Raw genomic sequence first — 24,490 nt, forward strand, 5'->3', positions numbered from 1 at the left:
CAAATACAAGCCACTGCCGAGCAACCGCAAGCCACAACAGCTGATGTGAAAATGTAATTTCTATATCAGTGGCTGAGACATCGCTCTCTTCTTGAATCCAAAGGCAATACAGAAATTTTGAAGCCAGTTTGTTTTTGCAAGCTCAGGCTTAAAATGTTCTAATAGCCCTATTCAAGATGTCTCCTAACCCTAACCCACAGTGAAACTTTTTACATGTATTCTATGTCATCATTCAAGTGAATGGGGAAAGTGGTCTCAGACTTTTTGACTCCACTGTATATATCTTATATCCTTTGCTCTGGTGCAATGAAGCTTATCACAGACATTTATATTAAAGGATTTATATTTTAAAAAATTACATGAAGAAAGTACACCTCTCCAAAAACTGAAGGAAGGGTAAAAGGATGTTTTTGTAATTGCACAGTCATGGACCTGCAGATGGCCTACTCCTGTTTCTCAACTACAAACATCAATGCAAGCTCTTAGTGTCACAGTACCTGATACAGGTGTGTTATTTGTCTTGGCTTTATTGACTTTTTTTGTGTGTTACACAAGAATTATCCAATGGTTTGTTTGTGTTTTGTTATATTGTGCCTTCTTTAATATATTATTTATGTTGGATTTTATGTTAAACTAATGATTTATTGCAATTGTTGATTTACTGATCTGAGCCAATGAATGTTTTCTTTGCACTTTAAGGAGACGCATGTTGTAAAAGCAATAGATTTCTATCAATGTATTCTTTAAGTTGTGTCAATCATGTGAGGGGGAAAATGTCCCGTGTAGGAATAATTTGTATATTCTTTAATTTGCTTGTTGACATTTTCTTGTACATGGTTGAGTAAAAGAGAAAATGCAGCAGGAATACTTGGAGTTTCAAACTGCCTTTTCATGCTATAGGTATTTTTTTCAGTATTGAATTCCCAAGAAGAATCTTTTTTTTTCTTCATTTGGGCTTGAAGGTGGAGCCTGGCACTGTTGCCAATATAGATATTGCCATATAAAAAGTGAATACAGGAAGACAGTTTGTTATTTTACAGTACTTGACATTTTAATCTGTTTTCTAAATACCCAGTGAAAACTGAAAGAACATGTGAAATCTGAGCCTTTTTACATCTTTGAAAAAAAAAATATGACCAGTATTAGTTCCTCATTGATAATTTTTCAGGGAAAACACTGTTGTTAAGTCATAACACCAGTGATCAAAAACACTACATGTCCACATTCCTTGTTGAAAAAAGTGCCTGCTGTAAAAAAAAAAAAAATTAATAAGAAATGCCTGAATTCCAAATGTAAAAGACATTATCTAAGATACAGAGGCCAAATACATTTCCCTATTGCTCTGTAGCCAATGGATTCACAATATAGTTTAGTGTGTTGAAATATTTGGGACCTGCCATTTGAACAGCGCATGGAGAGTTTATTGAAGAGCCATGCATATACTGTATTTTACCACATAAATGGTATTTCAACACACAAAAGGAAACTTTTATATTAGTCTGACCCCTTTTTAACAACACACGGCCCATGTGTAAGGTCTGAGAGGAACATGATATTTGATCAGTCAATGCCTACTATCAAAGTTCTTGTGAGAGCAGATTTTATCTCTGTTTGCCTTTTTGTGTTATTTGTTTCAAACTCACCACTTCCTGTTTCAACATTATCAATGCACTCAAGTTTGCTTTTGGAATAAGTCTAAAGATGCAGCTTTAAGTTGAACTGTCTTTTGCAATTTTATTACATGATGCAGTATGTAAAATAAATGTATTGCGATTGTGTTCATACAAATGTAAACTGAAATCCAAAGTGAAACAAAGCTTATATGTTTCGGGAATGAAAATAATTTTCATAGCCTTTCACTTGAAATTATTTGTGTTGTTTGATAAAGATTGTTTATATTTGATGATTGGACTCGTCTATATTTCTTTGTCTTTAAAAGAAACTAGTATTTTGCGTGCATTCTAGTAATAACTGGATTAGAGACTTTCTGATCATTTGTCAGATCACAAATGGTAGCGGAAGGATCTGTGCTTGTGCAGAACTGTATCAAAAAAAATGTTATGTAACAGTCGATAAGGTAAGTCCATAAAAAACTTTATTGTGCAGAGAGCAACACAAGACAGCACTCAAAACTCAAAGCCTCAAAAATACAATTTCTACACAGGAAATCTTACAGCTAAACATCACATCAGGTCTGGGATAATGGTGCAGGATGAGAAGCTCTACTGCTGCAAGAGACAAACACACAAACATTTGTTAAAAAAAAAAAGATTGTCCATTGCCTGAGGAATTGCTGAACTGTATGATCAGGTCAATGCACATTTTATCATTTCATATGTCTGTGTGTGAATGTGTATGTGTCACCTTGGCTTTCTGATTCTGGACGGGCAGATAAAGTTTAAACTCTGCTGGCAGCTCGTCCTCAGAGTACAGTCTGTCTGAGAAATACACTCTCCTTATTCGACAGTTTGCATGGATCTGGGAAAAGAACAGATTAGATGATTACCGGTATGTAGATCATGTCATCGAGTAGCATCTGGGGACACCTGGTTTCCTAGTCTGTGTCTGTGCACTCACTTGTACACGCAGCGTCTCAGAATAATTTGTTCCATAGGCCCTCCTGGTGAAGTCTGACAGGTTGAACTGGATCTGGTTCCATCCATCATCCAGCCTCATTGGCATGGTGCAGATGAACGGCTTCACTCGTGTTGTGCTCTGATAGTTACTTGCCCGAAACCGCCGCCGAACATTTTTATCATCTAACACCTGAGAGCAAAGATTGTAGAAGAGACTATGAATCCCAAACATCATCTCTGAGTTGTAATCAGTAGTTTGCCGTGTGCACATAACACACAGGCTTTTGTTTAAGGGCTTTTTTTCTGTTTAAGCCACCAAGATGAAAGGTTAAGACAGCAAGAGCAAGTGCCTTCCCCACCTGGACTTCAAAAGTGAAATACATCTTTAGGTTCTTGATGATCATCACCAGAAAAGGAAGCTTAATCCCCAGTGTCTTCTTGGGGTCTGTAGGACACGTTATGTAGGTGGTACTGCAGAAATCAGGGAAATAAGGTGAAAGTGGGAACAAGTTTGCACAAACTGACTTTGAAAGATGACGTACTCCTACACATACAAACTCACCTGACGTTTGCCCCTACAACCTCCAAAACATGTGAGTGGATGTCATCATCTGTCACTCTCTTGATGTGGCCATTTCTCACCTGTGAACCCAGTAAATTATTGTTTCTTGTGTTATACCAAGCCATAAACATACACGTTTCTCTCTGGTTAACTTGACAGATATTAATCAATTCGAGGATTACTATATGCATATATCATGGACTTAAAACTATTGTGGGCTGCAGGACAGAAATGTCAAAGATATGTTTGCGTGGTTATTTATAAAGTGGGTCACAGCTCAGTACACATCTTGGTCTACAGACAGGATAATTTCGTATATGTGTAACGTTATGTAGATATGTATGTATGATATGGGAGCTGATGTCAGATAAGATGTCAGTTAATACTGTCATGAGCTTTTACATCTTCCAGCCCGATAAGTTTACCCTAAACGTGTCGACAACTAATGACATCACTGCTGTTTCTATTATTAACTGTTGCCACGCAACAGCGACTTCTATCCCCCATGTGTCCTGTTAATCTCACGTTTGACAACCAGTAAAAACAGGGGGCTTCATTTGTTTTATTTCAGCCAAGAGTCTCGGTAATTCATATTTCCATTTTTAGTGCTTTGAATAACCAATTGTAACTATGTTTAGTTTCAAAATGTCATCAAAGGGGAATATTACAGGGAACACTCTAAAAGCGTGAAAAGTGGTGCCAACTAAATCAATTTATATTTTTATTATCAATTTATTTATACTAAATGTGCAGTAATTTTAAACTGCGTCACCTAGAGTCATGTGCCTAAACGCAGACTTCTAAGGGCAATACACGCATAGCTAATTAGCTTTAGCACAACACGCTAAGGAAGCTCTAAGTTATGTGTTCACTCTGGGTAGCTGCTCACCTTTTTATCCCATATCTGAAGAGGTTTGCTGCCGATGCTGTACAAGATAGACAAGAATCCGCTCTGGAATGTGTTTTTAAACATCCTCTTCGTTTAGTCCCGTGTCGTTTTAGCACATGTGTTTGGATCTTCTACAACTGTTGCTAACAGGCGATACGTTTGTTTACAGATTTGATTTCCGTTCCCAGCGCTACCACTTCCGTTGTTCCCTAGATAATCCGTTCCGCTGTTAGTTTTTGTTTTTTAGAGAACTGCAGTTTAATACATTTCGCAACAATAGTTTGAATCCGTGTTAATATGTTAACGCACTTATCTTTTAAAGAGACGTAAAAAGAAAAGAGGACAGTCTTCACCTCTTCATTATTTTGGTGTTGCTAGGGAACGGAATCGCTCGTTCTTGTTTTAACCGGCTCCTAAACGGTGACGCATCACGGTCGCCGTGGCAACGGGTGTCCGACGCACCAACTGCATTGTTGGCTGTTCTAGGAAACTCTCTTTATTTATCAGTTATTGATCAATTGTCAGGCAGGCTAACAAGGTTAACTTGGATTGAAAATCACTCTTGACAATGGAGTAAACTATACACTATAACCATAAAGTTCAGTTAGTAGAGATAAATTACAAAGAATTGCTGGGCTGTGCTCAAAGAGTTCCAGATGCAGTTTGCCTCTTCTGGACAAGTCAAGGCTGCTCTTGTGATATCTCAAACACCGCCTGGTTGCCCTCTGTAATGCATTGCACCACCAAAGAGGTCAAAAATTACCAGTTTTTGCCGGACTCTACGAAGCGCTTTAAAGTGGAGACTGGGTTTAACATCTTTAGGTCAATCTAATCATCATCTATCACTGAGCATCTCATGATGGGCTAACTCTGGGTGCTCTGGGTTCAATTTTTTTTTAGATTTTTAAATTGTTGTCAAGTTTTCCAAAGGTAGGCTATAAAAACAAACTTCAGGTTGCATATGAGTAAAACTGTATGTGTGCATGTTGTATTCGCTTTTTCACTTGTTTATTTGTCAAATATAATTAACCAGAAGACGTGAAGGTGCATCAGCCTCTGAATGTGTCATAATCTAATCATCATTGACCATAATGGATGTAGCTACCTTGACCTTGGGTGATCTGGTTTCCCCAAAAGAGATTTTGATAATGTTTTCTTTTGCTGTCAACTTCACAATGGTATAAAAACTAGCCTACTGTAACTTCAGGTTGCTTATGGGTCCCTGGTCCAAGACTGGACTAGCCACAGAGCCACAGAAAAAAAATGATGAAGCTACAAGAGAGCTCTGTGATTTGTGATCTGGCAGGGAGCCGAAGAGTGTAAGTGCAAGCCAGGATAATCAAGTGCTACTTTAGAAGACTCCTCCACAACCACATTTAACAGTTTCAGGCTACATAGCTGGGTTATATGCACAGGTTAACTAAGTTTTTGGTGTAAAATTGTTGGATTGCCCCTTCAATTTCCACATACAGTAATGGCATCAGTTTCCAGAAATAGCACAACTGTATCTCTGCACTTCTTTCATCCAGTAAATCCCACTAAAGTGTCAAGTGGGACATCCTTCCTCTCGGTCTCCAGCACTTTAAACAAACTGGGTAGATCTGACAATGGTTTCAAATATTTGAACAAGCAGAGAAACATTTGATCAAACATTAGCCAGGCACTTTGCACCATAATAACATGCATCAAAAATGCAATAGGCCTATTAGTTTCATAAAGACTGATACTGAATTGTTTTACATTTTAATGTGAACTGTACACAGACGCAAACATACAAATGCACCTGGACACACATTAAAACACACACAAGGACTGTAAAGTGGTGGTCTCTCCAACTGTTTATATTACTGTGGTTTACGAAGTGCTGCGTCTCTACAGTATATAGGTGTCTGGATGAATGTAAAAGACCTCTCCATGTCTCTCCCAGTTCCTAGAAGTCTGTGTGTAAATTTAGTGTAACTGGTTCACAGACCTGGCAGCCTAGTAAAAACATCTACAGACACAGTTTACACTTCTTTGTCTGTTTCTCACTATTATTTTCCCCTCCATGCTTCCTTAATTGAGCCAGATATCAGAACAGAAACAAACGGAGACCCTTGCAATGATAGACCACCCCAGAGACAGCTTTAAATAAACTTTATTAAACCCTACTAGAATAAACTAATCCATTCTGGCCTCTTTTCCCTTTTGTCTCACAAAGAAAACATTGTCCATATAAATATTTATTATTATACTGTAGCACTTAATTTTTAGGTTTTAGTGTCTGGGGCTGTCTGTTTTGTATGTCTCATTGTGGCAATGACAAATAAAGTACCCTAAACTTTGATGGTTTTTCTGTGTTTTTACACAGTTTTTCTTTGTCAATTTTGTCTACCCATTACTTAACCCACTTCTCTCACTTTAGATCCTGTTATTCCTAATTTAGCAGCTGCCTTCAGTATAGTTTAATTTAGTGTGTTTATTTCGGTCTTTGTAAAAACAAATACAATTGACAAATATAAAAGTATAGACATCCTGATGCAGTATACATGTTGATTTTATTAATTGAGCCATGCAACCCTCTCTGCCTTTTTGGACACTTATCCATGTGTCTTATTCCTTTGCTTACTGGGTCCAAATCTTGTTTTACTGAGCCCTTATATTTTCTCTTATCTTTTTCATATATTCAGATGGAGAGTGAGAGAGAAAATAAAATCAGAGAAAGAGGGGAAGAAATACTGCATATGAAAAATCAAAAAGGATGAAGATGAGGATGGACAAGAGGAGAAATTATTTTCCACATGTTCTATGATGTGTGACATGAGAGATAAACGAAGAGGAGGTCCAGCTGCCTGCTCTGCTGCTGGAATCGTTCCTGCCTCAGAGAGGGTCACATCCAAACTCTCCACTCACTCTCTCCTGTCCAAGCACTGGCCAACTGCAGAGAGAAGGATAGAAGATTAAATATAAGGGGCAAAATTTCAGCAACTTCACAACTTCAACTCCTCATCTGTAAGAAACTGGGGGTGGATTTAATGTAGAAGGACTTTTTCATCCCTTCCTTGTGTTCCTCAGGTAGGTTTCAGAAACTTTACCTCTTGATCGTGTTCTTGAGTTTGTTGTTTTACTTGATCATGATATCATAAATATGAATATCTGCATCACTCTGCCTTTTCCAGTCACTAGTATTCTTGCTTTGAGAGCTGCTTAGGCTGAAACTGTTGAACACGAAACTCCAACTGAGGGCCTTGCAGCTAAGCATCCTATTGCAATAACAGCTGAAGGAAAAGAGACTGAGTCGTATTTATTTCAGCTACCCGTCAGGACCCTTATACCAATAGGTTACATGCAGCTTATTGTTTTTTTCCTCAATGAGGCATTACACAAAACTCACTAAGAGTTCATTTCATTGTTCTGTCTGAAAATGTTGGGAGTCATGACTCAAGGTTTACTCCGAAGGAAGCTATGGATCTGATAGTTCATATAAGATGATTATTGGGCTAAAATGTTAGTCCAGGCTCCAGGCAGCAGGTGGAGACATGCTTGCTTTGTTGATTATTTTGTAGGTTTAGTGTTTTTTATCCATTATCTTCTGGCAAAAAAAAAAAAAAGTACTATTCCTGCACTCCACACATGAAAAGGTAAAATTTTGATATGATGATCAAACCAAAGTCCAAGTGATGGGTAAGAGTGAAAGACCCACATGCTGATACATTGTTTATTTTATATAAACATTTTTAAAAAGTGCAGAATAAAAACAGAATTGGTATTAAGGTACCAGAGTGACTGTATATTTCTGTCTTTTGGTCCTGAAGGACCATGTTTTATCCAACTGTCTGTACAATGATGAAGAGTGGAAAGACCTTCCTCAGCAGGACATGTTAACAGATAGGAACTCATCTGTCTCTGGTCTTTATAAGAAGAGTAAAGACATTTTTGGCCATTACCAGTGGGTCTGGCAAGTAACTTTTAACAGTAAGCAGTCTGGTTTTCTGTCCTCGTTTTTAGTGAGGAACAATTTTTCCAGTCCAGTCAGAGAATGGGTTCACCCAGGTGTCAATTCAAATCCATTTCCTCATTTAAACAACGCTGATGGAATATGTGGATAAGTCATTGTATTGTACAACATGGCTTTGCCAGATCAAATAGTCATGACTAAATAAGTAATAATACTTTTTATTCTTAAAATCTATTTTCCAAAACACCTAACTTGAGTTATTGTTTCTGTAGTTTAACATTAATGAATCTGTGTTATAGGCTGTCATTAGGTGATATTGAAGTTATAAACTCCTGATTACACTGTAAATGTGTGGAACGTGTGACATGTTTAAAACACCGGTGTGTAAGACCTAAACGTCAGCTGTTTATCTATGGACAGAAGTGTTCTCTTCTTCAACACTGGAGTTTTTTTTTTATGTTTCAGCCAAGACTTTTCTATTTTTTAACACCTTGAGAACGCCTCAAACCAACAAGTGTTCTGATTATAAACACATGTATTATTGCAATGGTGAAAGTGAATGGGGACTGGCGTTTAGATTTCAACTTGATCCGATGCACAATAGGCTACATATCTGTATTTTTCTCCTGGTTCAATGTATTGCTCAACTTTGTTAAATCAATGACACTCTTGACTAGGCAGAATTTTTTTTTTTTTTTAATGTACTTAGTACTTGCTAAGTTTTGGCATTTTAGGGTTATTGAGGGAAGGAGCACAAAGAAAAACACAAAGACAGAAATCCTCTCAAAACGATTTACTGTAATACAACAGCTCTGGATGAAATTATGGCAGTCTTAGTGTACACATATGAAAAGAAGTGATCAGTGATTGAAACTCATTCCTACAGCTGAAGACGCCATAGTTTGAAAACTGCCAGGTTTTGTTTGACACAGCTCTATCTGTCCTAACATCCTCTAAAGTTTAGTTACCCTAAATGTCTTTGTCTATATTTAGGATATTGTATAGTTACCAGACATTCATCAAATTTATGTGATTCGCTCGAGACATACGCATACACTATGCCTTGACACAAAATGTGTCAGCAGTTTGTTAAATTGCAGCACACACTGACATGATTCATACAACACTATACGCTGTGTTTAAAGTAAGACGCAAGGTCATGTACTTAACTTTGTTGAGAGTGTCACATCCTTTTAGAGAGCATATGAAGATGGATTCAGTCATCGCCACAGTACGAGAGGACGTTGTTTATAAGATGAGTCTCTCTCTGGATTAACTCATGCAGATGTTGACCACTTTTCATCTCTAGAAGTCATTACTCTTTGAGTTTTTAGTGTGTGTGTGTGTGTGTGTGTGTGTGTGTGTGCGTGCGTGCGTGCGTGCGTGTGTGTGTGTGTGTGTGTGTGTGTGCGTGCGTGCGTGTGTGCGTGTGTGCGTGTGTGCGTGTGCATGTGCGTGCGTGTGCGTGCGTGTGTGTCATCTCTTTAAGCTTGGGTTATTGAGTTGTTTTAATCCAAACTCTGTACTCCCCATTACTTTGAATTTGAGCTGTTCAGTTCTATTTACAATACAATATCTATGGCTGACTCCAGGGTAAAAGGTTGAGGCATTTGTCTCCAGTAAACATTATGGGAGTCATTAGTTTAGATTCCTGCTGGGAGTGTGTACAACAGAAGCCTGAATATTATATATAATCTGAGCAAAGATGGTTAAAAGTTTGGAAACAAACCTGGAAACATTGGAAATGATTTTAGGTTTTAAAGTAAAAAGAAAAAGTCTGAAGGAATTATTCATTTTTGTCATCACAAAAACACACAAAATCATAATTGATTCGATGCATTGCCACCATGGTTTCTGCTGCCAATAAACACATTACAAAATTGCCTTATATGCAGATTATCATTTATTGTTCATACAGCACCCTCCTCTCACCATATCTCTCACCAGAAACAATGACAGCTCTTTGTTTAGAAACAAAGTATGTCAATCTTTTAAAGCTTTTAATTGGTTTTGCACTAATAGATAATAATAATGTTTATAATTTCTCTTCTCGCTTCTGTATTTCGCCTAAAATAACCCAGCTCTGCTATTCAGTCATCTTTTTCAACCAATGGAGAGTCTTCCTGCCAACATCAGCTCCACTCCCTCCACTGAGCCCCTCTTGCCTCTCCTGACTCCAGACGCCACTAACTGCACCGCCTGGGACCAACGGTGGGGTACGCCGCACTTGCACAGGTTAGCCCACCTGGATGTGCAGCTGTACCAAGACTTCTACGCTGTGTGGGTCTCTCTCATGGTGAGATAAAAAAATAAATAAAAAAAACAGCCCATTTTGGTCGACGTTAGATCCATTGATTAGAATTGCTATTGTGGTAAATGTGAAGGACCCAAAACTCTTCCACTGTCAAACTGCTTTTGCGCAAGGCACTAAACTTTCACCTCCTCCCTGCTGCAGGTGTGTAACTGTGTGATGTTGGTGGTTGGGGTAGTCCTCAACAGTCTGGCTCTCTATATCTTCTGCGGGGCCTCCACCCACTCTTCAGCCCCTGTAGTTTACACCATGAACCTGGCAGTGGCTGACCTGCTGGTGGCGCTGTCCCTGCCCGCTCGCATTGCCCTGTACCACAGTGGAGGGAGCTGCGTGGCTTGCTCCTACGTTCACACCTTCAGCTACTTTGTCAACATGTACTGCAGTATCCTGTTTCTGACCAGGTGGGTGGGTCGTGCCACCATTAATCATTCATCATCAGCATATAAAGACAGAAAACCTGATAGTTCAACATTTTGGCAATTCGCCTCCATTGTGTTCGCCTCAGCGAACAGAATGAGGTGAATTATACAGGTCCCCTGTCCCTCAAAACTCATCAAATACACAATCCAACAACTCCAAAACGCTCTTGTGGACAAATTGTGACCTGCACATTTACCACGCTTTGAAATAATAATGTAATAGGCTATTACAAGACAGAGTTGTTTTCGAGGTAAATGCATTGCCGGAACTAGACATGGCTGCTGGGCCGTAATGTTACTTCATGTGTCGTAATGTTACATGATTTTACATGATTATTTCATAGCGTGGCGAATGTGCAGGTCACAACTTGTCCACGAGAGCGTTTTGGAGTTGTTGGATTCAGTGGCGGCTGGTGACCGAAAAAATTCAGGGGACCCTTCCATTCACCTCCATTGTGCTGAGCAGCAAACATTAATTAAGTTAATGTTTAATTGTTGATTACAGATGTTACTGGTTCAAATTTGCGGACTTCACGCGTGGTCCACGCGAGACGGCACAAGACTCATGCATTTTTTTTCTTTGGCGAGACAAGAGGTTTTAATGAAAAGCCTCAATGTGCCAAAACAACCGCCAGGTGGCATCTGTGAGAACGGAGGACGACAGGCGGATGACTCAGTGATCTGTGCAGTAATCCACAGCTTAAACTCTAGGCTATTAAACTAGAACTAACTACTGTATACACTGCCTAAATCACAGAAACTATTGTAATATGATAAAGCCTGTCTTGCTTTATGACTTGATGATTATGTATCACATATCGCCGCGATTAGGAGTGGCGCTGTTCATGATACAGAATACAAGAGGATGAAAGGAGAACTAGCTGCAGACAGTAAATAATAGGCTATAGTAGCCTCGTTTTTCAATGACAAAATGTAACGACGGCAGCTACAGTAGACTATAGCCCACGTCTCACTCTCTTTTTTCGGTCATCTGTCTCGTCATCTCCAAAATGTGTTTTTAAAATGAGCCAACTACAGTACTGTGCAGTAGTGCCGCAGATTTCTCACTCCGCACCTTGTTTGAGAGTGCAGCTGGATGATTTCTTGTGAATGAACGGGTCTGTGTCACTTTGGGGCTGGGCGATAAAACATAGGATAAATAACTTTCCCTCGATAGAAGACGCGGCCGATACAAAGTCGTTTCATTCATCCATTTTTTGACAGACAACACAAACAGCCAGTGATAATGAGAGTGGTGACACCGTCAGCCATGCAGCCGGCCTGGACTTTTTATTTTTAATTATGAAGGATCATCTGCGCAAGGCAAAGATGATAGCATCAACAAAACACGGCGTAACACACGCGGCTGTATGGGACAGGCTTTTATTTAATTCAGAACAAACCGCTTAGCAAAAATGGAAAATATAGTCTATAATAATTAATTGATCTGTTGTTTGGCCACTGTTTGAAAATAACCCGAATTATGAGCAAATAATCTGATCCAGAACAGCAGTCATAATCAGACTTCTTCTAAATAAACCTAAACATTAAATAACTGGGTCAGGTCGGACCATGGGGTTATTTTTTCTCTTCTTCTTCACAGGAGAAAATGAGGTGCGCTGCGCTCACGGACGCGTTGATGTTTTGTGATTTATCTGCTGCCTTGACTCTGCCCTTTATACATGTGCGTTCAGATTAACAATAAGACAAGCCATGGTTGAGTTTATTGAGTTTTAGCTGCTCAATCTCATTGTTTCAAAGAAAAGGGATTGATTTTTATAACGAAATGAAACGAAAACAATATTATATTGATACATTGTTGTAAAAAAAATCCAAAAGAAACGAAAATGAACTAAAGAAAATAACTTTCACACACACACATTAAAACAGTGCGATTGGTTGAAAGCTGATAATTAGCCATGTGCTTATAAGCTGATTGGCCGAAACCAAGAACAAAGCCGCGTGAATGGCCAATCGCCATGTGTTAACATTTCCATATTCCGCACATTCTGTGACAAACTGTAAACTGTTTTCTTGTCTGTAACAACATCTATTGCACGTCTGTCCGTCCTGGGTGAGGGATCCCTCCTCTGTTGCTCACCCTGAGGTTTCTCCTGTTTTTCCCTGTTAAAAGGGTTTCCATGGAGTTTTTCCTCAGTCGATGTGAGGGTCTAAGGACAGAGGATGTTGCTACGATGCCATGTAAAGCCCTTTGAGACAAACTGTTTGTAAAAACGGGCTATACAAATAAAATTGCCTTGCCTTGCCTTGCCTTAACGGCCGACATGTAAATCAGCTGTTTCGATGGGCGTTATATGAATAGAGATGTTAATGTGGTACTTTGCACATAGGCTATTTTCTGTAACTGGAAGAAAAACAGCCAGCTGGAAGAATGTGTTGCCTAAATCTTTTACTGTGTGGGAGATCTCCACCAACGTAGCCGGGGAGAAAGTGATCAAAAGTTGTATTGTGTGTTTAATGCAATAATAATATGACCTAACAACAGATGAATTCGTACATAAACAGGTCCTAAATTATGAAATGTCATAGTTTTGAAGTTTAGAGGCAAAACAGGTTTTATTGTCAGTAGTCGCTGGAGGGACGATTGATACAGCTGTTTCAAATGTCCCTCACGCCACCGTGCGTAGTGATTGTGGTCACACTGCGCGATCAATATCTGTATATAAATCACCAAATTAATAGCCTAACTGTTTTGCAATGAACAACAACCGATTTGAATGAACAACATGTATTTTTAATAAACACCACATATTTTTAATGTTCGTGTTTATGACGTGAATCAACAGATATTCAGCAAAGTGAGGGGAAAATGCCGAGGGAAAAATGACAATATGTTCAACTGTGTATCCATAAACATGACTTAGGGCAGGGAAATAAGTAAATTAAATGAAAATGCAGTTGTCCAACAACTCGTACAAAAGAAGAAAGGCGAGTTTAATCGAAATGCGGATCTTGACAATTGCGCACGGGACAAAAATATTTATTTGACCTATTTATATTGTGAGAAATTATGTGACATTTTGGCAATAACAAGTACACTAGTATGTTGTCCGATATGCTTCATAAAAACGAGAGTAATGTCAGTAGTTTCTGTTTAAAACATGCTGTTTCAACCGTCCCTCCTCTGCGCAGATGATCCTTCATAATTAAAAATAAAAAGTCCAGGCCGGCTGCATGGCTGACGGTGTCACCACTCTCATTATCACTGGCTGTTTGTGTTGTCTGTCAAAAAATGGATGAATTAAACCTATAGACTTTGTATCGGCCGCGTCTTCTATCGAGGGAAAGTTATTTATCCTATGTTTTATCGCCCAGCCCCAAAGTGACACAGACCCGTTCATTCACAAGAAATCATCCAGCTGCACTCTCAAACAAGGTGCGGAGTGAGAAATCTGCGGCACTACTGCACAGTACTGTAGTTGGCTCATTTTAAAAACACATTTTGGAGATGACGAGACAGATGACCGAAAAAAGAGAGTGAGACGTGGGCTATAGTCTACTGTAGCTGCCGTCGTTACATTTTGTCATTGAAAAACGAGGCTACTATATTATTTACTGTCTGCAGCTAGTTCTCCTTTCATCCTCTTGTATTCTGTATCATGAACAGCGCCACTCCTAATCGCGGCTATCAGGCTGTCAGCATTGTCCCCAAAACGTCTGAGCAGTATTTAGTACGGTGCTGCCACCTAGAGGAAAACAGTTGTGGTGAAAAGTCACGCGATCACGCGATCCTGCAGTGCAGGAAAAACCCCGCAATTTTGAACCAGTAACATCTGTAATTAATTAAAGGTAATGAACTTACTTCTATGACTGTAGGAATTATGGCAATAGGCATACTGTATTTGCCGAAATGTTGAACTATCCCTTTAACCCCCCCATCCCCTTCCAGTATCTGTGTAGATCGGTACCTCGCCGTTGTTCACGCATCCAGCACTCTCCATCGCTGGAGGACCGCAGGAGCAGCCAGGTGTGTCAGCGCCACCGTGTGGTTCATCGCTGTCGTGGTCACCTACTCTTTCCAGGTGAGGACACAGAACAAGCACAATGAACACAACGCATTATGGATATATTAAAGTTACAGTTGATATCATGGGCTCACAAAAATGAAAGAAAAAGTTACATACTGTATGTCTAAAACATCAGGCAGAATTTAAAATAAAATCTGAAATGAGACAAATACATGATACGTGAAAAGCCAAAATAGTCATGTAGGGGATAACTCCTAGATGGATAATTCATTTAAAGGAGAGGATCCATTTCTAGACTTGATGTTCCCCGCCTGTCCTCCTCTCTACAGACCACAGCGCTGGAGTCCAGCTCATCCTGCGTGCTCCTCCCTGCCCTCTTCTACCTCACCATCCTGGAGTTCCTCCTCCCCCTCCTCGCTGTGGTGGGATTCACGCTGCGTGTGGCCTGTTTCCTCTCCTCCAACCATGGCCTGATGCCCCAGCAGAGCCGGGCGAGGAGGACTCGTGCCATCAGGCTCTTGGCCACGGTCCTGGTGGTCTTCACCATTTGTTTCACGCCCTTCCACATCCGCCAGGTGCTGGTTTACTTCCGGGTCAAAGTCGGAGGGGAGGGGCTGGGCCAGGGGGCGGGGCACGTGCTCGCCTATCACATCACGGTGACCCTGAGCAGCCTCAACAGCTGCCTGGATCCAGTGGTTTACTGCTTCGTGACAGACAGCTTCAAGAGGGTGTGGAGGACGAGGAGGAGGGGAGGCAGGGAGGGAGACGGGGAGGCCGGGAACACAAGTGGGGGAGAAATGGAGAGGAACTCGATGAATAAATGTTCAGGCACAGCGCTGGCGATAGCTCACAGCGTGGCCACCCTCACTCTCACCAGCACTCCCCTCTCTGCAGCCAGCATGGACCACTCTGCTTAGACGGCTGTGTGTGTATGTGTGTGTGTGTCCCTCCCCCCTACTCCCCCTCACCCTACACACCTGTGGATGGATCAGTCCAGAGAGACAGTGATGGACAGTTATGCTGATTCAGAGGCTGGAAAAAAGATTAAAAACATAAATATAAACACTACAAACCACTTTAACTGCTGTATCCATCCTCGTCAATTTACTTCTCATGTTTTCACCTTTCCTCCTTAGATGTTTTCCTGAGACTGTGAGAAACTCTGGACCACACTGTGATGGTTATAGGATGTGAATCTGAGGTAGCCTACTATGTTGAAAGGTGACCCTCTGACTTAAAAGTTAAAACAGCGACTATGACCTGCAAGATACCTTTTGTAAACCTTTGAAAAACAGTTACTCAATGTCAAGGTTGATGGGCGACAGGAGCTGCTCTTTGCCATGCATCAGTTATTAAAGACTATGCTTGTGATGCAAAGCCCAAATCCTCCATAGACCGTCATCATTTCAATTCAGGCCACACTTGTGTAGAAGGATGCGGCTCCTGAACTGGGGAAACAGCTTCTGATGCTTTAAATGGAAACAGTCTGTTGTGTGTGTGCACTCCTACCTGTTTTGTCACTATGTTTGGCCTTGGTTGCTGTGTGAAACCAAAGTGGCGGTTGAAAACATTTAGGGAAGATTACATCAGCAACATTAAAATGCAGAATGAAAGAGGTAGAAAGCAACGCAGTGAGACAGAGTCTTGAGTCAACGCACTAAATAATCTGGAATCAAAGCTCTCCTCACAAGTATAAACACTTGTAACAGTCTCTCAAGCACATAGCGCAGCTCTCCTTCATGCCTTTGTGTATTATTTTAAGTGCTTTAATGGACGTGTGTCATCAGCATCGGACAGAAAACTTATATCAACAACTTTGAAGGAAATTATTAAAAATACAATTACAATTTGCGTTGTATTTTATTTTTCTAACATTTCAGAAACTTTCTGCAGTTCAGTTGTTGATGACGCTTCATGATGATCATAAAACATCTGGGAGACATGAACATACAGCGATGACACTTGTGCTTTCTCCTGCTTTCTTTATCTTTCTTTACCATATGCGCCGTTTTAGAAAGTTCTTCAATTCATGTACATTTCAGCGAGCACTGAACTGAGCCAGGAGAAAACAACACCATGAGTCCAGAGAGCGTTTACAGTATCAACTGCAGATATAAATCATTATTAATGGTTATTGATGGACAAATATATCTTGAACACTGCATGTTTGTCGCTCAACATTTGTCAACTTAATCTTCAGTCTCTTTTGCTCCAGCAGAGGACAGTGTCTGACCACAGCAGCCTGATTCATAATGAACAGTAGCAGGTGATGCAATTATGTAACCGACACATAAATATTGTTACCCTGTTTACTACTTTAAATCTACTTTATTTCTCCTTTCTCCTATTTAATTAGAGAAGAGATGTTCAGGTTGATCATTTAAAGGGAAGTGTCAGTCACAGCAACATGTAAGTCATTAAACTGAGTGGAATCTCCCTTTAACCTGTCCAGAGGCACAGCAGGTTACTATAGTTCACTTAACGTAATGTGCTGGGCTACACACATACCATCAGCTGGTCCTGCTCTCACAAGATGAGTCTAGATCACACGCGCTCGCGCACACACACACAAGTTTCAGGTTCCTCCTCTGGTTTCTCTCGATGGAAGGAGAGAGGGGCTGTGACCCCGTGTGTCAGACAGAAATCTGACTCTGCAGGAACAAAGTTCCTCCATTGCCTAACCCCGCAGCATCATGGGAAACCAGTATTCTGGTTTGAAGATGCTGAACTAGCTCGTTCTGTCCAGAGAAAAAAATAAGTTCCTGAAACTGCAGATCAGCATCTTCAAACCACCTTTTCTCCTCAGTCTGTTTATTTCATTTACCTTTTACTTTGGTTTGCTTGGATATTTTATGTTTGACTCATATAAAAGAGTGTTTATATTGAAAAGTGTTATGTAAATACATATAAATATAATCTGATTTGTTATAAAATCCACAGCAGATTGTTCATTTTATTTTGAGACTTTCGTGTGTCCTGCCATTATTATGTGTGCACATTAATTGCTTGTGTTGAGTCAAATCAAGTCATCATCATCCCAGATGCATCAGAAGATGAGTAAAAAATGTTAAATAATGAAATGAGACATTGTTAGTTAAGTTCTGAACAGATTTTAAAGGTGCGTTCCATACAGTGTTCATCCAGAGTCCTACATATGAAGGCTCAAGCATATTTACAGAACACAGAGATATATACAGTCTTTATATAGAAAACAAAACTACTAACAAAAATAATCATCTTTTTTTATAGCAGCAAAAAAGAAGAAACTAAAAGAGAAATATGTATATTTACACTTTTTTTTTTTCAAATAACAAGGCATGTCATATATAGTACACTGCACATACTTGCTTTCCCATTCTTTAAGCATTTTTCTTGATTTAATCTCTGTGAAGATCAAAGTATATATATATAGGCATCTCACTCCTCCGTCATTCACACACAGTTTACTGAAGGCAGAGCCACACACACCGAACACACACATACAGTTTGGCCAGGTTGGACTAACTGCATGGCTGCCATGCTGCTGCCACAGACACACAGCTGCTGGCTGGAAGTATGAAACAGCGTCATCACGTCGGCACATTCATTCAGTGATTGGGACGGTGGAGCCGACATGGCTGCCACTGAAAAAAGTGCAAAGGCCAAACTATTGTGTGTGGCTCTGCCTAAAAGTCAGAGTACAGATACAAAAAAAATACATTTTCTAGTTGAGTTAAAACACCAGAACAGAGACAAAAAAGATTTGTAAATAAGCTCCGGTATTGCAGCCGTCGACTCCAAAGTTAAGTGTAAACCAAGTGATTGCAAAGAACAGAGAACAAGAACCAAAGTACAAACACTGAGATGACATTTGTTTTTAACACACTCCTGCCTTTTGCTTTAAAATGTGAGCAGCTGTGAGACGACTGCTCACACACACACACACAAACACACATACATAGAATCCAGTCCGTTTCTGTAACATCTCCCACAAATAGAGCAAATAGAATAACTTTAATTCACTCTTTTGGAAACTAGGTGAAAAGTGTCCTTTATAGATAAGAAAACTCAAAAAATAAATATCCACAGTTATTTTTTTTTCATTCTGCAACACAATTCTACTGTTTTTGTATTTTCTTATTAACTTATTATGTGCAAGTTCTGTGCAATGTCAGACCCCCACCCCCCCTGGCTTTGTCGATCAAAACAAAAATGATTTCAGCTGAAATCAACTCACATTCATTTACTATTTTTTTTTCTCAAACATTTAAGTCACCAGATGGAATCAAAGGTAAGAACTCAATCTCCCAGCAGGCCGAGCGAGTGGCCGAGCTGTCTGAACATTCCAGAGTCAACGGTAAAAAGGCTTGGGACATTAAAAACAACAACAACCCCTCCTCCCTCCAAATTAAAAGACTTTCCACTGCATTGGAACAGAAACACTCGTGTTGCACTTCAAGTATTCACGGCTTGGATTTTCACGCCTACACTTTTAACAAGGAGTGTTGCCCTGGACAACACACATCTCGTCTTTTTTTATGCATTCCCACACCTTCCGTCCACGTGCGTGTTGTGCTGAAAAGCGACAAGATGAGCGCTGTCTGACACTTGACTCATTAATGTGCAAAAATGTAAAAAGGTCACATGCTTGTTAAGAGTGTACTGACCCAGACCGAGCTCAATGCTTCAGCTTAAAGAGTACATGTTGGTTTTTTTGTTGTATTTTTTTTCTTAAAACACATTTAAGTTCAAACAAAAAGACACAAACATCCAGCCATGCATTAGAAAATACATCCCTGACCTATTAGGACAATAAAGAAAAGAGCTTGGAGTGATTTGTACAGAGTCATACTTTGGTGTTCCACACATGCATTATTGCATGCAAACCTCCCAAACCCAAAGTTTTTTGTTTTGTTATTTTTATCTTCATGTTTTGTCCTTAAACTGAAGTTGTGTGTCCATTTTTTTATCCAGAATATTTTATTGCCCTAGTGGTTACAGAAGCCGTGCAAAAAAACTGTGGCACCTGTACCTCCTCATCTTTTGTCATCATCCCATCCCTGCTTTCTTTCTTTTCTTTCTTTCTTTTTTAACCCAGGAAACTAAATATAAATATTCTTTAGCCTCTCTGTTCTGCTCTGGGACTTACTGAATGTACCTGAAATTATGGAAGGAATTGAATAAAATAAAATTAAAATTAAAAACAGGGCTAACTCTGCAACGCCAACCCTGAGTGGAAAAAAATAACAACCACGACATCAGTGAGTAAATTCGCCTCGAAAACCCTCCTAAAAAAAAAAAGGTTCTGCAATAAAGTCTTTAATACACACTCTTTCACTCAGAAATGAACCCACTGCAATTTTACATTTCAATTCCTTTCAATTTGCATGTTTCAGCTGATTGAGCTGAAAGGAAAAAAACTGACCCAAATATCCACGGCCTTCCACCCTGTCAGACGGCAGGAACAACACCCAGAACCAAACGACCCTGCTCTGCCCGCACAAATCTCTCCCAGTCCTCCAGCCCGGCTGATTAACTGAAGCCGTTATTGCAACAAACGATCTGATTTGTCCAAAGAAATAAACAACAATAAAAATCTTTAACTTTGCCCTTCTAACTTCAAGTTTGTTTTTACACGTCCAGCATTGTCAGCAAAGGAAACATTCCCAAGATTAAGATTATTTAACCTCATTGGTCTACATACAATATCAATAAGTACTATTAAGAGATTAGTTTTATATAAGTAGCATTCATCCCCTCCATGTTTTTAATCAGATATTTCTGTGATTAGCCTGTTGGTCTTACTGCTGTGTGTGGATGTTAACAGGGTCGGAGTAAAGCTACATTCAGCAGTTTTACTTCCTCCTCCATCACCAGACCATGAAACAGCAAATGCAGCTAATTTGCGAAAGCTTAAAAAAAAAGGAAAAAAAAGGCTCTTTTGTTTAATTGGGGTCAGGGCTGCAAAATGGATAAGACCCATCTTCAATGAATTAAAGTAGCCAACTAGAAATAAATAATGATTCATCATTCAGGGTGAATTTGGTAAATTAAAGTTAAGACGTACATTTCCAAATTTGTAACAATTCAAATCTTGCTTAAGCTCAAACATTTAAAGCCGCAGTTGAGCACTTTGGGAAAAACACTTTACTTTTTTTTTTCTTGACTTCAGTAAGACTGATATCGCTCTAACGTCTCATGTAAATATGTGACTAAAACCAGCGGCTGACAAGCATAACTTGGCATAGCTAAGCATAAAGTCTAGGAGCAACAAAATCTACCTACCAGCCCCTCTAAAACTAGCGTGTTATTATGTTTTATTTTATCTGCACAAAGACAGAACAGGTGCTTGTAGGCAGACCTTATTGGTTAGAGCAAGCTAAACTAACCAGCTGCTGACTGTAGCTTTATATTTACTGGACAGACAGCAATCTTCTCATCTAACAACAAAGTGAATAAGCACATGTCATAAGACATTTCTCTCCTCTGTTGAATACCATTTCATGCCACACACACAAGTAATTAGCAGCTAAAATGCTATTTTCTGCTTCTCTCTACTGATTATATATCTGATTATATATTTGGCCCGTTAGAGGGATTTACCTTGTTTTTCTCCATTACATCACATGTGCTCCAGAAACCTGATGTTTTTCCTCCAGATCTACCAGGATCTGTTGTAATATGCCCTGGTCTTTACTGGTACAGTCGCTGGATCCACTGGAAGCAGCAAAAAACTGCCAAGACAAACAACTACCACCACTCTCCAAGAGGATTTCAAACAACTCTTGTCTAACTGTATGCTCCATCAACAAACAGTGGCCCAGCAGTTAGTGACAAACATGGTGTTAACAGCATTTTCTCTATAAACTAAAAAAAAAAGGAGTGAGAAAGAACAACTCCACATGTCTCTTCTCTGTTGTTTGGTTTGTCTCTTCTCCACTCCTCTGACATGCAGCATGTAGGTTAGTCTGATTATTCAAAACAAACAGAAGTATCATTATCGCCATCATCCATGCTTTCTCTGGGTCCTCAATAAATCATGAAAATAGTATTTTGGATTGTAATGCCCTGTATGCTGCACGCATCTTTGCTCTTTCTTTCCTGGAATTTCTCTCAATAATAAACATCTGCACTGTTTCACTGTTATAAACTCTCAAGTATGTACAGGTGACTTCACACGCGTGCTCCACACTGAAGTGGCACAGCCTTTTCAATATCGTCATCTTTGCCCTGGAGTGAAAGTTAAATCAAAGATTTTAGCGCTTTTGCCGTGTGACGGAAGGCAAAAACAAAAAAAAGAAACTCGCAATCAATTTAGGGGCTCGAGATCAAACATTTCCCCTCAGGAACCATCAGGCTTCGGCTTTTTGTCTCAGAAGTGCCACTTCAAAAAAGTCTCTAGAGTCTTAAAGCTACTGTTGCAGAGCACTGTAAAAGTCCCGCAAAGCTGAGTGTGTTGGGTTTATTTTGGTGAACACTGTGTACAGACACACACACACACACTCTTGTCGATCAGCGTCCACATCACGGAGATTCAAAGATTCAATCGAGTGGATTCCACAGTGAGGAAGAACCATTTCAGCATTTTTTTTTTTTAATGATTGCAGCTTCGAGGACTTAATAAAGTTCAGCAGAGTTCATTATTCAGTGTTCTTTCGATTCAGATTCAGACATGTGTGTGCATGTGTGGGTAAGGTTTCTCATGTACGAATGTGAATCCCCTGAAGTTTCCTGTCCAGGCGGCTTCTCAGTAGCACCTCCTAGAGGCCCTGAGAGACAGAGACGACCTCTCTTTAAAACCATGACCTGCAAGTTATTCACTCCTGGACGACCCTGACGGATCAGTCAAACGTCTGCGAGGGTGAAGTGGAAGGAATTTCGGTGATGGCTGAAACAGCCCTGGGACCAGAATGATTTTTTATTTTTTGTAGGGGTAAGTCAGTCTGGTATGACGCTGGTCCCACCTCAGATTGAGTTGTTTCCTGCAGCAAATCAAGATACACCCACTCAGAAAAAGCAAAAGCAGACGGAAAGAGCGCCCCAGCTGCCCTCCTCTCTCTCCTCTACGTCAACGATGGAGACACATCCACAGGTCTTTTCCAAAACAGCATTGATGATAAAAGTGAATTCAGACGTGTCTTCAGCAACGTGTCCGTCCGTCCGTCCGTGCAGCCAGCCAATCACAGTGCAGACTCGTTCTCCGTGTGACCGGAAGTGGTGGTGGTGGTGGTGGTGGTGGCCTTGCCCTCCTTGTTGAGTTTCAGGAAGCTGGGTTTCTCTATCACCACAGTTACAGCCGCTTCGTTGCTGTTGGTTTTTTCCAGCTTGGTCAAGGCGCGTTTCTCGGAAGCTTTGGCCGATTCCCCGTCCCTAGGAACCGCAAGAAAGATCGCAACTGTTAGGACAGAATTTAGGACAGCTTCTAGGCTGTTGTTTCATTTTACCTGGTGTCATTCTTCTCATCTGACACGATAGAAATAAAGCAAACTACGGTACATTTCCTAACAACTATTCCTGTGGTTTTCTCACCCGTTGTTTGGAGATGGGTAAATGACCAAAAAGCAGGCAGTGAAGAAGCCAAGGAGGGAGCCCCCAGAGGCCACCAGGGGAATGACACGGACGCTGCCAACCGCTTCCACTACTGCACCCAGAGCTGAGGCCACCAAGATCTGACTGATGTACACCTAAGAAAAATAATTTATACCACTTTAGGATTATAAAACTACAGCCTTTTTTAGCCTAATATAACACATATATATGATCGTGCAGCATGGATTTTATAAAGACAATGTGAACACACACCTGACAGGATAGGATAGCGCAGTCGATGCCAAAGCCTCTCCGGGAGTTACCAGGACTGTGCTGGATGTACTGCAGCAGGTAGAGAGAAACCAACCAATGAAATGAGTCTGTCACTTAATCATCACCTTCTGGTTTCTAATGAAGATGTCACAAATGTTTACTTTCATTTAAGAATATTTTTCCCATAAAACACCAGGCACTGTAGCTAACGTCCTCAAACAGGGGTAGATTGTGAATTTCTGGGAAACTGATTTCAGCTACTAGTTGATAAATATCAAGTTCATAGATCCATCCATTCTTCTATTAATAATTAAATCACTGTGATGTAACATTAAATTTGATCGATTGGCAAAAACAAAGCTAAAAAACAAAAAGGTGAGTCTCTACCTGTTTCATTTCATGATACTGTCCAAGCAGGGCATAGGGGCAGTAGGAGATACTCATGGAGATGACGCCCATGCTGCTGATCATCACCATGGAGACATACACATTAGGGAAGATTGCCATGACAGCAGTTCCTATAGAGGGAAAAAGACAACAGATGAAAACACAAAGTAACTCATCTTGGTCTTGTTCTGTTTTACTGTTTGTAAGGTCTGGTTCATACCTATGGAGAATCCAAGTGTCCCCAGGATGTAGATGATCTTAATGCTCAGGTCAAAGTTGTCAAGGTACTTCTGAAGAATAGCTGCAGAGGACGAATTAGTTGATAGTTTAGTTCAGAGTTTCATGTCTGAAAATGTACATTAGAGGTTATAAACAGCCAGCAGCAGTGTGTGTGTGTGGTTACCTGAGCATGTCGCAGCAGTCATGGCATAGATAACCAGTCCCCAACATCCCATCTGAACTCCTCTGTGATAATTTTCCAGCAAAGTCGAGTTAACAGGAGCCTGAGGGAGACGAGAGAGAAACAGACAGTTTCTATCTGAGCCGTGCAGGCGACAAAAACAAAGACTCATCCTGTGTAGACACTTAAGTCATGAGCTGCTATAAACTGATTCTCTTTGTCATTTCTGACCTATAAAG

At 40.2% G+C, this 24,490-nt stretch overlaps 3 protein-coding genes across 3 annotated transcripts in view; 1 reads left to right on the forward strand and 2 right to left on the reverse strand.

Moving 5' to 3' along the window:
* Positions 1-2,107: 2,107 nt before the first annotated feature.
* Positions 2,108-4,189, reverse strand: cfap20 (cilia and flagella associated protein 20). Its single transcript, XM_083982012.1, has 6 exons — positions 4,028-4,189; positions 3,139-3,218; positions 2,936-3,047; positions 2,578-2,766; positions 2,365-2,478; positions 2,108-2,228 (listed from the first exon to the last, which is right to left on the reverse strand). The coding sequence occupies exons 1-6, from the start codon at positions 4,109-4,111 to the stop codon at positions 2,223-2,225; spliced, it is 585 nt and encodes a 194-aa protein (XP_083838138.1). The 5' UTR covers positions 4,112-4,189; the 3' UTR covers positions 2,108-2,222.
* Positions 4,190-10,074: 5,885 nt separating this feature from the next.
* Positions 10,075-15,600, forward strand: LOC310993208 (G-protein coupled receptor 20; the record flags this gene model as incomplete). The annotated part of the gene is made up of 4 exons (XM_083981523.1): positions 10,075-10,260; positions 10,420-10,676; positions 14,605-14,737; positions 15,013-15,600. 4 exons carry the CDS (start codon positions 10,075-10,077, stop codon positions 15,598-15,600), a joined length of 1,164 nt encoding a protein of 387 aa, XP_083837649.1.
* Positions 15,601-21,139: 5,539 nt separating this feature from the next.
* Positions 21,140-24,490, reverse strand: part of slc45a4a (solute carrier family 45 member 4a) — a 50,394-nt gene continuing 47,043 nt past the window's right edge. The window contains exons 11-16 of the mRNA XM_083982814.1: positions 24,255-24,354; positions 24,072-24,152; positions 23,852-23,982; positions 23,465-23,533; positions 23,192-23,346; positions 21,140-23,032 (exon numbers count right to left, since the gene is read on the reverse strand). Of these exons, the coding sequence (XP_083838940.1) occupies positions 22,843-23,032; positions 23,192-23,346; positions 23,465-23,533; positions 23,852-23,982; positions 24,072-24,152; positions 24,255-24,354 (726 nt within the window). The 3' untranslated portion in view covers positions 21,140-22,842. The remainder of the gene's footprint in view (positions 23,033-23,191; positions 23,347-23,464; positions 23,534-23,851; positions 23,983-24,071; positions 24,153-24,254; positions 24,355-24,490) is intronic.

The sequence above is a fragment of the Trachurus trachurus genome (genome assembly GCF_905171665.1).
Source record: "Trachurus trachurus genome assembly, chromosome: 11".
Lineage (NCBI taxonomy): Eukaryota > Metazoa > Chordata > Actinopteri > Carangiformes > Carangidae > Trachurus > Trachurus trachurus.

Coding starts and splice junctions, on each gene's coding strand:
- cfap20 (XM_083982012.1), bottom strand. CDS start 4,111: ATGTTTAAAAACACATTCCAGAGCGGATTCTTGTCTATCTTGTACAGC. Junction 3,219..4,027: donor TTCAGATATGGGATAAAAAG/GTGAGCAGCTAC, acceptor CTGGGTTCACAG/GTGAGAAATGGCCACATCAA. Junction 3,048..3,138: donor GTTGTAGGGGCAAACGTCAG/GTGAGTTTGTAT, acceptor TGATTTCTGCAG/TACCACCTACATAACGTGTC.